This window comes from Octodon degus, unplaced genomic scaffold (assembly GCF_000260255.1).
Source record: "Octodon degus isolate 3935 unplaced genomic scaffold, OctDeg1.0 scaffold00059, whole genome shotgun sequence".
In the NCBI taxonomy this organism is placed as follows: Eukaryota; Metazoa; Chordata; class Mammalia; order Rodentia; family Octodontidae; genus Octodon; species Octodon degus.
In genome coordinates, this window is record NW_004524635.1 from 7664353 (window position 1) to 7677730 (window position 13378).

The 13378-nt window shown below is 43.6% G+C and overlaps 1 protein-coding gene across 4 annotated transcripts in view; it reads right to left on the bottom strand.

The window, feature by feature from the left end:
* The window catches only part of Nek10 (NIMA related kinase 10), a 314976-nt gene that overhangs the window by 268281 nt on the left and 33317 nt on the right, over nt 1-13378 (bottom strand). For all 4 annotated transcript variants that reach the window (XM_004634199.3, XM_023718528.1, XM_023718527.1 and 1 more), the window contains one exon: nt 4762-4846. In XM_004634199.3, coding sequence (XP_004634256.1) covers nt 4762-4846 — 85 coding nt within the window. The remainder of the gene's footprint in view (nt 1-4761; nt 4847-13378) is intronic.

The following is a 13378-nucleotide window of genomic DNA, read 5'->3' on the forward strand; positions in this document are numbered from 1 at the left end:
CTTCTTCTCCTCCTCCTCCCCCTCTCCTCCCTCCTCTCCTCCCCCTCCTTCCCCCCTCCTTCTCCTTCTTTTAAAGGACCTAGCATAAGACTGCAGGAGAACATCAGTGAATTCAAGGCCAGACTGAATTAAATCATTGAGTTCAAAGCCAGCCTGAACTACATAGTGAGACCTTGTCTCAAACAAACAATCTCCCCAGTAAAATAATGCTGGAAAAAATACACATAAAAAACAGATCTTGGGGGCCTGCCCCCTTAGCTCAGTTGTTTAAGTGGCTGTTTCAACAAAGCAGTCAGGCTCAGGTTGCTGTGGTTCGATCCCCACAACTCAAGCCAGCCAAACCTGCCCAGAAGGCATTCAGAGCAAAAACAAAGCCAAAAAAAAAAAAAAAAAACAGATCTTACTGCACCAATATGGTCACTGCTGGCACACTGCTATCTAACCACAATGAAAAATGTCCTTTCCCCTACGTTGTTCTTATCCTACGCCTACTCAGCAGCTCACTCAAGGAGCATGGACGCGCTGAACGAAGCCTTTGACACCCACTTGCCAACATGACCATTTTACTCCTCTGTTCAAAAATGCCTGGAACCTCCACACCGCTTATTCCTTGGTCTGGATTTTATCATTCCTACCCTATCACTAGACTGGACTGCACTCTATTTTACAGATATAGTAGTAAATTCTTTTCTATAAAACCTTAGGCTTGTGGAGGGGTGAATATAAAGGAAAAATAAAAAATATTTCTAAAGTCTCTTGCCTTGGAATGAAAGAAATGAAGAATCATATCTGAGAGGGGCTGAAGGGAAAACAAGGGGTTGGGAAGAAGAAAAACCAAGATACAACACGTACAGGCACAAATGCCCTGTGGTGAATGTGATCATTATGTATAGCTAAAGTGTACCAATAAAATTAACTTTAAAAAGGAATTGTAAATGAAGTCGTGTGGATGAGGAAAAGAACTGAAGAGTCTCATTTTTTATAGCTACTGAGTATGTTACAGTAGCGGTTCTCAAACTGTGACCTCAAAGTCTTTTTTACACTCTTACCAGTTGCTGAGATCCCCAAAGAGAATCTATGCGTGTGAATTATATCTATTTATAGTTACCAGAAATGAAAAGCAAGAAGGTTTTATAGCATAAGAATGTTCAAACCCATGCCCCATGAGCCACCGGGGCCTGAGCCATGGCAACGGTACATGCTGTGCAGAGCTGTAGAATTCCTCTGTGTGCCTGGAAACAGCATGGACGAGACAGGGCAAAGAACACCTGAGCGCTACTTTGGACATAGGTTTAACTTTGTAGAGTCCCTGAAAGGATCTTAAAGACCTATGAGCTGTGTAGAGGCTGCACTTCTAGAACCCACTATGCAACTGTGTCAGTGAGGCAGAAATGTTTCTTTGTAAATCTGGAATCGGAAATGAAAAGTATGAGGCTAAAAAAATGACCTTGTAAACACAGAACAAAATAATGACAGATAATAGCTCAGAAGATACCAAAAAAAGATGACTGGGGGAAATGACATTTTGAGAAAGGGTAACATTTCGGACAACAAGATTTAAAACAGGAGCCATTAAGTAATACACCCCAAGGGCCAAGGAGATGGTTCAGTGGAACAAGCGCTTCCCTGGCAAGTGTAAAGGCCTGAGTTCAATCCCCGGTTCTACCAAAAAAAAAAAGTAATACACCCCAAAATACTAAATAAGAACCTGAGGCTTCCAAAATGAATCAAGACAAACAGAAAATATGATAAGATGTCTCCACTAAAGTGCTTAGAAAATGTCAAGGCTTCGAAGGAAGCCTATTACTGCAATCAAAGTTGGAAGATGTACAGATTTTCTCTTTATTTTTGAGAAGCTGTGTGCCATGGCTTCACTATAATGAATACAGGTAAACAATGACCCTGCTTGGGACTCCAACTACACTTGAAATCTGCATACATCCATCTTCCGTTAATTCTGAAAAATGTGAAGTACTCATATCTTCAATGACAGTGCTAGTATATCCTTTATAATCAGGTCCTTAAAACTTCTGTACTCTATGTAAAAAGCTCTAGTCTACAAGCCACCAGTCTATGACCTCTGAACACAAGCGAGAACTGAAGTGCAGCACACGGAGTGCAAGCCCAGGAGCTTCCGGAGAGCCCTGCACTCAGAATTCAGTGTGGCAGTCATGAAATGCATGAGTCCTGATGGAAGGAAAGTGAATTCAAGAGACAGAGCTGATGTTTTAAGGAATGTAGTAAAGAAGCTAAGAGTCAGACCTAAATGGAGAGCCTGAGCAAGAAAAGTATATCTTTATGAAACAGTAAAATGGAGAAAGGAAGCCACTGATACAAGAAAGAAAACAAGTAGAAGGAAGAACCTTAGCAAGGAGAATGAATAGAACTTCTGAATTAAGAAGGAAGTGAGGTTGCATGATAATTTTAAATATTTTAAAGAGAACATAAGAGGGTTCCCACCTTAGGCTTCTCTAAATGAAATGATTTTATGAGAATGACCGAAGCACGGGGGGCTTGGGTGTGAGAAGGGGAGATGGCTTGGAATGTTCACTAGAGACTTTACTGATTCTGTAAGAAAGGAGAGGAGCATGCAGAAACAAAACAGCTTGCTGGAACCCACTGCCCTAAGTTGCAGCACAGTTTTATGACTTCAGCCAATAATTCTTGGCAACTGAAGCTGTTATACAACTGCCTGAGCACATGTTCTTCTGTGTGGGAAGAATGCCAGGAAGGAGAAGTTCAGAGAGGATCCCCTTCTATGGAAAGAATGACTGTCAACTGGGGATACTAGTTTAATATGTATTTGCAGCAAAACCTCATAAAGTGGTCACTGCATTCTTTCCTTTACAGAGAGAAACAATCAACTCTCTTCTCATCCACTGGGGACGAGATACAGACAGGCAGCCCTTAAGAGGCGAGATCAGCAGACTATGACTCCACTATCACCGATTTACTTAACCAACAACATGGGCTAAGGTAAATATTTTGCTAACTTTTGTGAGGCCGAAACTAGATCTCCCTTCTTGAATATGGTTATTAATATTTCATATACAATGTTTTCATCTGAACAGAGACATGTCAGAGAGGAAGAGGCTGCCATTGTTCCTTAAGTGGGAGTGATGAGCACACACTGGTGAGATCCAGGTGAAATGCAGCGAACATTCCACATACATCCCACGTGGAACTGCAAAGAGGCATGTCAGAAATGCATGGAACACTCTGGTCTGTGTGCCTGGCCCTGGAGAAAAAGATGCTACGCACACACACAGAAAACTGAGCAGTCACTCAGCAGAGAAAAGTTTCCCAAGTCATATTCACAGGGCTGTGGTGTGCTAAACCACAATCACACAAGGCCAAGGTAGAACACTGTGAAGAAGGTGCTAATTCCCTAAAGAAAAGACATGCAGTGACTACAAATCCCACAAGTCTTATGGCAGGGCAGTGTCTATAGATAGCTGGCACCAAAACATTTTTGTAAGAGTCATGTGTGGGAAAGATTATTGTGGGTAATGAAAGGAAGCACACACGCTGACTTAAATAAGAATTTATCAAGAGAAAATAGAAACAACAACCAAAGATCTGCATGGTCTGGGCTTCCTAGTGACTAAGGAGGATAGAGCACAGCAGGAAATACTACTTAGGGAGGAAGAAAACCTCTGAATACTATAGAAATATGTACGTGTGGTAGAAACCTGCAAGATAGTTAACACTGGGAAACAGAAACAATGATCAAAAAGCAATCTAGAAACTCTCTCAAATTTTGGCACCCCAACCAGCAATTTTATCTGCCCTGAGAACTTCTAAAACTACATGGTGTCAGACCCTACCCCAAAACTACCAAACCAGATACTACAAGGTGGAGCCACGACAATCATTTAAGTTCTCCAGATGTTTCTGATGCACAACAAAGTTGGACAACAGCTGCTTTATGTAACCAGCTATCTAAGAGCTGAGCCCAGAAACAATCACTTTCTGGTCCAGGTGAGGTGTCAGTTAGGTTTCTGGGTTAGTTAGTTTCCAGTTCAAGCAGCTGGTCCTTGCAACTCAAAGCATGAGCCACAAACATCTGGAAAAATCAGCATCTCCTGGAAGTTCGTCAAGAATAGAGAACCCTGGGCTTCAGGTTACACTACTGAGTCAGAAGCTACATTTACAAGATCCACAGGTGATTCCTGTGCACATTACAGAACGACAGGCACTAAACTATAAGCAGCATTTCAACAAAAGAGTGAGGAGAGGCAGAGAGACTCTGGACCTCACTGCCCTCTCCTGAGGTAGGCAGGAAGGGAGCCCCTTGCTCACCGCTAGCTCAGAGCTGCAGGCTGGAGTTCAGGATGGGGATGGACTCTAGAGCCGACACTCACTGTCACCTTGCTTTGCACAGGGGCTGCCTCTGAAGCCATAAGGAGGCCCCTACTTGTCACCCCTGTCTTTGACCCTGAGTTGCCTGAAAAGTGTGGCTAATGGTTAACCTCCTTGAATTGTTAATCTTTTAAAATGCCAGGTAACAATGAAAACAGACCAAAAATGCAAGCCTTTGAACCTCACAAATTATGTAATAAAAGTATACATAGTTTATTGCATGCATTAAACCAATTCTTCAAATTCTTTTTAAATAGCAGTGAGATAATTCCCAAATTTAGAGGCTACTGAATTATGAGAGAGACAAAGAAATGTTAACATGATTTACTTCAAACAAAAGGCCATGGGTTTATCTTTTATTGCATCTTTGTAACAAGGAAAAATAATTTTCTAACCAACCTGATAACATGGATCCCTCATTAATAGCCTCAGACAAATTAACACTCTCAGAAAATGAATGGATGGGGCTCGATCAACCCACTCCCTGAAAGAGAAAAACAAAAGAGATCATGATATTAGAAGGCCAGTGGGATAGCTCATGAACAATGCATGTCTTTGAGGGAACATAAAGGACACCTGAAGGAACACAAGAAGTGCTTATTTTATTTCAACTTTAATCTGCAATGGGCGCTGTTATCAGACCCTTGCCCACTGGGCTTGCACTAATGCGCACACGTCCAGGCCACGCTCACCAAAATGAGACACAGGCCCCCGAACATACTGGGTTCACAGCATTTAACTATCAAATGGCACGCTCTAAGTCAGTATAAACAGCTATAGAGTCCAGAACATTGTTACATACACCTTAGTAAGAATTTTAACCCTAACACCTTAATATCCACTTGGAAAAAAAAATACATATACATTAAAAAAAATTAAACTTTCATCTTTAAATAACCACATATACATACTAACACAGCAAGTACATCTGTAGGTACTAAAGCACTTTACAAACCTTGGAATCATATTCCATACCATCATGTTCCTCTTCTGCCTGACTCTCCTAGGGTACTTGCTTTCTATTGTTACAGCCACCAAAAACCAGCTTCAAAAGAAATGCCATTATCAGAGCAGTATGTACAATCCAGCGCCAAAATCATAAACGACCTGGAGTAGTTAGTGATATATCTAGTGCATGTTGAATACACCGATTTTCCTGGAAACTTAAAATAGCCCTGGATTACTTTGATGCTCAGTTTGGGAAACACAGTGATGAACTATTTTCTTAGGCCAGTTTCCCCAGAAACCATTCCCAAGATGGAGATTTGTGTTCCCAAATGAATGACTATGGAATAGCTTTAAAAGAGGCCATCAGGAGACCAAGGGACATGGTGAAGGAGGGGGAGAAGGCCAAGGCAGGTGCTACCTCTGGCACATGTCCTTCAACCAGCTGGGCCTTTGGAAGTCACTTCTCCTGAGGCTGTCCCACAGTGAGGCCAGGGTGGCAGGCTTTCCTTCTGCAGAAGTGGTTGCCAGGGATGAGCACTTGGAGGGGTGTCAGGAACAAATGCCCGGGCACTTCCTCTCACTGATCCTATAGGCAAAGAACTCAAGAAGCCTGAGGGTGGAGCCAGTACTTCTGCACAGGAAGCCCAGAAACCAAGAGCATAAGGGTTTCAGGACTCTGGACAAGGCACCAACACCACATTTCTACCTGGGGACTAATTAGAACCCTTCAAAATTAAAGTAGCCATCACTGGAGAAATCACATGAAGACAGGAACTGAATGTGCTGGTGCTAAAGGCCAAGCACAACAGTAACTGACGAGACAGGGCCCATTCAGGAAGGAGAAAATCCGAACTTCTGCTTCAAAGGAAGAATATACCCAATATCTATCTAGACTGTCATCAGATTTCTGAAGAACTATTTAAAGTATCTTTTCACTGACATCAAATATATAAGTGTCTGCTCAAGTGCAGAATGAAGGGCTTTGAAATTGTTTCTTCAGGGAAAAGACATTTTGTTTTTCACTTTTAAAGTAGAGAAGTTACAATTTTGCCATGTCACTGGAAGAACCAAAACCAGTGTCCTAGTTTGAAGAGGCCAAGGAGCCTTGTATTTGTTGGCTATTCAAATATGCATTAATGACTAATTCCCTGATTTATATCAGGGTTATCAGAGGAAGCAGGTATGGCCTCAGTAATCTCAGTTAAGGATTTAAATCTAGAGGAATACCAGAGCCAACTGAGAAGCCTTCATTTTCAGGACTTTGTAAGTTCTCTAGTTAGCTCAGTAGTAGGAAGACAAGGTAAGCGTAGTCTCTGCCCTTCCTGGTCCTGCTGAGCTCCTGTGAGTAATTTCTTCCATCACAGAGTTGTACTGTGTCCAGTCAGAGCTGGTAGTAAATGCTGTCACAATGTTAAAACTTTCCAGCTGGCTCCCCATGCACAGTCATTAGGCCACAGAGCATAAGAATGCAAGGTGCCTTTCACGTCAGTTGGCAAAGACATTAGTACCCAAGGTTTTAGGACAGCAGAGCCAGGCAGAAATTACCACCCACGCTTCCTGAATCTCATCCTGATTGTTAGCATGGCTGAAATTGACTTTGTGAACACCTACACCAACCTTATTCCTGCCGATTTTCCAAAATACGCAAACTCTTGGGGTTTTGTCTTCTCCTTTTTCTCTCATTCTTCACCCACTTCCTCGGCAAATCTTGTCTGCTCCATAACCTGGCCTCTCATGTTTTACTGTCTCCTCTCTACCACCACCCTGGTTCAAGCTACCTTCATCTCATGCTTGAGCAGTTACAAAAGCCTCTTAGCTGAGATCTGTGCTTCTACCTTTGACCCCTGCTTTATTCTTCACGTCTACAGGGCGTTCTTCACAACTGTCAATTCTTGTTACTCCTCCACCCAAGCTCTCGAATAAGCTCCCATCTGAATAAAAGCCAAAGCTCATACCACACCCTGCAAGGTCCTAGCTGCTCTGTCCTTCACATCATGGCTCCAACCCCATCGCCTTCCCTAGTCCCTTTCTCCTACCCTCCCAGTCATGCAGACCCTCCTAACCCATGTTTTGGCTAAGATACTTCTCATGCAGCCTGCTATGGCTTTTCAGCACTGGAACCTGAAAAGTTACAAAGGGGCTCTTCAATGTGACTCATGACTGTTCTAACTACAGTGTGTGTTTGGTGCAGAGGTGGTGAGGAAGGAAAACAGCCCTGCTGGATGTCCCCTGGATGCTACCTGGTCTCCTCTATGCAAGGTGGACCTGTCTGGGTGACACATCTCTTAGTGTGCTATTTCTCAAGTTGTACCTGGAAGCAAAAGCCCAAAGCACAACGTATCTGCTGTTTCATACCTAGCCAAGAAACACATGGCCGAAGCTATTTCACATTAGCATCATAATTTTTCTCACCTCCACGGCTGAGCTGGTTGTGTATGCAGCAAGGTGTGGAGCACTTCTTAAGCTGCACACCCACATCAATCCTCACCCACTTTGTCCTGTATCTGTCCTTAGCCTCGAGTGACAGAAAGATGCCTTGTCTCCTCTACAGTCTTGAGAAAATCAGCTCTTCCCCTAATCCTGTCCATCTTAATCCTGAGTGAATCAGAACTACCCATCCTGAGGCAGGCAGAGCAGGTACAGTTGCTGCCACCAGAAGGACCACACTCAACCCCACCCCTCAGCTGAGCCACACACCATTCCCTCTACCTCATGGGAGGGAGGGAGGCAGATTCACTTTTCACATAGCCTATATTCTCGGGAATGTTTGGGTGCTTCTTGTAGCTACAAACCCAGCAGAAAGCCAAGTGCAGAGATGCCAACTAAGGTAGCCCCAGAGCATCACTGGCTGGGACTTACTCTTCCTGCCACGACCACGGCTCCTATCCCCCCCAATCCCTTTCTCAGTGACTCATTTGCCATGGAAGCAAAGCCCAGTTTCTTTGGAAAATAAAGTCATGGCTCAACACCTGGAGCTGCTGAAGAGGCAGCGTCACCCAACACCGCAGTGACAGATGCACTGCGGTCCATCCTGACTTTTACGGTACTACAGTATTCTCCCTGCATGGGCAAATGTGGCAAATCTGAAGCTCATTTGGGAACTTAAACAATCCTCTATGGGAGCACTTCATCTATGGGAACAACTGTAAAACTGTTCCTATTCCAAGGTTCCTATTACAGGGAGAGTACATTTAATCTTTATATAAATAGGGGAAGAACACATGACAAGCTCCCCATCCAGGTGCCGGGGCACGGTGACGCCAGGAGCCACGCTGCGTGCATACGCTGCTTCTGCACGCTGGCGCAGGAGGAATGATCAAGCGGTCCGCAGCTGCTGGAGCCTAAGAAGGGTGAATGCTCGCGGCTTTTCGCCATTCACGAGGAAAAGGCCTGGGGCATTTTAAGAGCTGATTCATGTCACAAGTATGCATACACTTGATATTCTTCCCGTTAGAGATAGATGGCCTTAATGAGGGAGACGTCCATGAGCTTTCCTATGTTTTTTCATACTAAAATAAACATAAAAAGGCTTTTCCTGCTTCTTTTTCATTCCCCAAGGGGGAAAAAAAAAAAATCCCCCAGATACATTTTTTTTTTTCGTTTTTACCATTAAGGGAGTATAAATAAATGAAGGATTCCAGAATAGTTCCAGAGTTGAAAGTTCAGTTCCAAGCAAACGACATTTTTTTTTTTATTTCTTTTGCAGTTTTGGGACTGAAGCCCAAAGCTATTAATATTTTTACAGGGCTCTGGTGTTACAAATGTAAGCAGGGTTCCTGACCTCTTCTGAGTCCGCCGGCTCCTCCCCTGGCCTTGACCTCCCCTTGGAAGGTGCAGTTGTTGCTTCCCTAGCTCCCAGCCCTAACCCCCATGAGACCTGGCACACACACGGGAGGACACGCTGGTGTTCCCAGGAACTGGGCGGGCTGTAAGACGATAGGACATCTGTTTGCCAAGAGTCAGGGCCCTAGGAAACGCACGACGTGGCGCAACCAGAAAATTACACAAACAGTGGTGACAGATTGGAAAGACGGAGCGTTCAGTTTACCTATTCTGCCACTGCATCCTGGGACAGGCACACAGCTGTGCCTAAGTAACAGAGCTGGGGGCTGACTCCCTCCAACAGGCTCCTCCCAGGAGGACTAAAGAGAGAGAGAGAGAGACTCCAAATACTAACACGGGACCAGAAGTGTTCTCCAGAACGGCACGGGGGTCCTGAAAACTCATGTGTCTGCAAAGTTACTGCCTCCCTGGAGGGTGTGTCTCGATATAGCAGTCACACAGGAGCAAATTCATGGGCGGGCAAATAGCTGTCACCTCCTGTGACTGAACTTATGCCACTGTGTTCAGGGACTATTAATCCAAGGCAGCATGATCTGCTCCTGCAGCCCTTGTCCAGGACAGGACGGGACCACCTGCCGCTTTGCTGGCAGCATCAGATACCATCTTTACTAACAATATAAAGAACACAGGGGGCATAGGGAGATAGCTCAGTAGAATAAGCACTTGCCTGGCAAGTGCAGGGTCCTGAGTTCAATCCCTGTTACCGCCAAAAAAATAAAAAATAAAAATAAAGAAGACAGGAAATGTCACTATGGACATAGTATTCAAAGAGAAAGTGGCAGGTGGGATTTCTATTTCTTGTACAGTGGAAGAAACTAGTTCAGGATAAGAGAGGTCCATGTGGAAATTGGTCACGAATGTGTAGGATTGCATAATAAAGTTGTGGCTACCAAAATAAACAAGAACTCTAAGTAAGCAGTGTGGGGTTGCCTTAACCCATGCACTGAGGCCAGTGGCAGAGGCTCCAGCCCAGACCCCAACAGTAATTGCTTCTCTCTCTCTTGCTCAGAATGAGCACCTTTCCCATATGATAGCAATGTTTTCAACAACACACACACACACACACACACACACACACCCATCTTTGACTCAATGTTTAAAAGTAGAGGAATTTATCCATGTTGACCTGTTTCACAATATTCAATGTCTTTGTTCTTCTACCCACTAAAGCTACTCCAAAATGTGTAGCCCCCACCTCGGAACTCCAGCCGGTGGCTCTCCCTGGCCCCTAAAATCACAAGGGTCTGAGTAGGAAGGACTCCTTTCTATGTAACAGATGACAATTTCAGAACACTTTCGCACATACCTCCTGTAGGCCCAGGAGTGTAGCAGAAGACAAAGCCACACCCCTGCACATGGAGCTCACACTCTAAGGAATGCTGACCATGAACACAAGCAAATGTGTGTACCATGGGAAAAAACGAAGAAGCTCAACAGAGGCTGAGGATTCCTTGAGCCTAGGGCTCAGGATAGGGTTCTCTGCAAACATTAGCATATAACCACACTGAGGGACTGGGCTATACGGAAGCTTAGGACAGCTGAACACTTAAATCCATAGCACCTGAGGCAAGAGCACTGAGGTTTGTAAGAAGGACAGCAAGAAAGTCAGTGGAACTGGAGCATAGCAAGCAACAGTAAGAGTTAAGGTCAGAGAAATAGCAGGTGCCAGCTTGGTACAGGCCATGGAATACAGAAGTTTTTCATTCTGAGAAGCTGCTGCAAGGCTTTGCACAGAGGATTCATGCAATCTGACTGAGCCTTTGAAAGAAACCTAGACACGGTGCTAAGAAACTAGAAAGAGCCACGCATCAGAACTAAAAACCCCAGTCAACCTCCCCCAGTGGTACCAGCCAAAGATGACAGTATCCTGGACTAGGTTGGTAGATGGAAATGATTCACACTGAGGCTTTGATGCATATGATCAAAATATCCATATGCTGATATGCAAATGTCACCATGAAACACAATATTCTATCCAAAAAATATTTTTTAAAAGCTGAGGTTTTCTCATCGGATGAGACCAAAATCAAAAGTCCTAGCTCAGAGATATTACTTTTTAAAATTATTTTCTTGAGACAGGGTCTCATTATATAGTTCAGGATAGTCTTGAATTCACTATGTAGGCCAGACTGGCATCAAACTCACAGCAACCCTCCTGCTCCAGCCTTCTGAGTGCTGTGATTACAGATGTGTGTCACCAACCCTGCTGGCAAAGAATATTACTCTGCCCAAAGAAGGAAGACTCTACCAATCAACATGTGAAAAAGGATGAATTTACAGCAAAGCACAGTATGCCTAATGAGGCTCAGTCTGCTACAGCAAAGTTTGTAGGAAGCTGAGGCACATACAGACTTTCATAAGCTATCAGAGATTGCTTGATTGTTAGCTGTTCAGCTACGGTTCCTGGAATGTGACTGTCACCTGCTCTCTGGCTCTCAGATGAGGAAGCCTCATTTACTGATTTGACCAAGGTGACAACTAGCTCTAGTGGTTATGTGCAGTCCAGGATCAGGAGTTCTTTCTTGGAAAGGTGGGAACATTTGGACTTCTTACCCATGAGACATCCGCATGGGTGAGAGTCACAAGGAGGCAGTAGAAGAGAGCACACGACTACAAAAATGGCACTTTGCCTAGATGAAAATACAGGCGTACTCTAGTTAGTGCATTATAGTTTTCTTTATGCAGGAGTGTTCTAATGAGGGTGGCTTTAAAAAATTAAATTAGCTTGGCTGGCGAGATAGCTTTGGGAAGCTTAGGCAAGCACAGGGACCAGGGTTCAATCCCTGGTACTGCATGCCATGCCAGCCCCCCCCCCCTGGGCACGCTGAGCAGGCCACCAAAACCAAGTGTAGTGGTGCATGTGTGTAATCCCAGTGCTGGGGAGGCTGAAAAACAGGAGGATCACTATGAGTCCAAGATGCTTAGTGAGACCCTATATCAAATATATAAATAAATTAGCTTGTATGGAAAAGAAAAAGAAACCAGAGAATTAGCAAGGCATAAGAGAAAAGGGGACCAAGCCAACACTGCTTCTAGATCCTGGCCTTACCATCCCAGTCCCTCATCCATCAGATGAGACTGCTTTACAGTCCATTACATTTCTGTGATTTTATGAAGTATTGCATGTATGTGTGTGCATGCACACATGTGTGTGCATGCGTACATTTCAACTGTGGGATAAATCCTAAGTGCCTTTTCATGAGAAACAAAAATGTAAGAGCTGGAAGTTTGTTCCAGGTTAGGTGACAGAAAGAAAAGGAATATAAAATAATAAGGATACAAACTTGTTCTTTTCAGAAAAGTAAGTGCATTTTGGAGAAATAAGGTTGTCCATGAATCACATGGATCTCTTCCACCTAAAAGGAGACCACCTGAGGAGTCTCACATTTATAAAAGTTATGGCAGGAGGGAGACAGCTTGCTTATGTCAGAACAGTCCTACCAGGAAACGCCAGCTAAGTGAATGCACTCTTTCCATGTTAAGATGTAAAGAGAAAGATTAAAATAATACCTTAAAAAATAAGCTATGAAGGGCCACGCATATAGCTCAGTGGACTAAGTGCTTGCTTAGGCAAGCACAGGAGCCAGGGTTCGATCCCTGGCACCACATGCCACGCCAGCCCCACCCCTGGGTACACTGAGCCAGTCATGGAGTCCGGGCATGGTGGCACACAGTTGTAACCCCACCACTAGGGAGGCAGAAATCAGAGGGATCACTACAGGTCTGAACTGCATAGTGAGACCCTGCCCCCCACAAAAAAAAACTTTAAAAAAAAGTAAGCTGTGAAACTGAGATGCACTTTAACTTAAATTTAACAAAACCTAAGTTATAGTTGGTATACTGAGCTAATAACTAGATCAAACTACTGGAATGGGTAAAAGGCGAAAAGAAGAAAAAGAAAAGAAAATAGACACATATATCAGATATATAAAAGGGTTATACTACTGACTTCTTTTAGTTTGCTAAAAAAAATGGCTTATACTTATATTATCTGATCAGTTATACATGCCTGTATCTTATAATCTGAGCAACAAATTTTAAGATAACAATATACAATATATTAACCATCATTAACCACCTATTATCTTTTTTGAAATTCTATATTTTTTCTTTTTTTTCTTCTTTAAAATAAAAGGGATACAGATGAATGTCCATTTTGTATCTGTGTATTCAAAGTGGTTAGGATAGATATATAGTTACATTCTCTTAATGAATAGAGTGATTT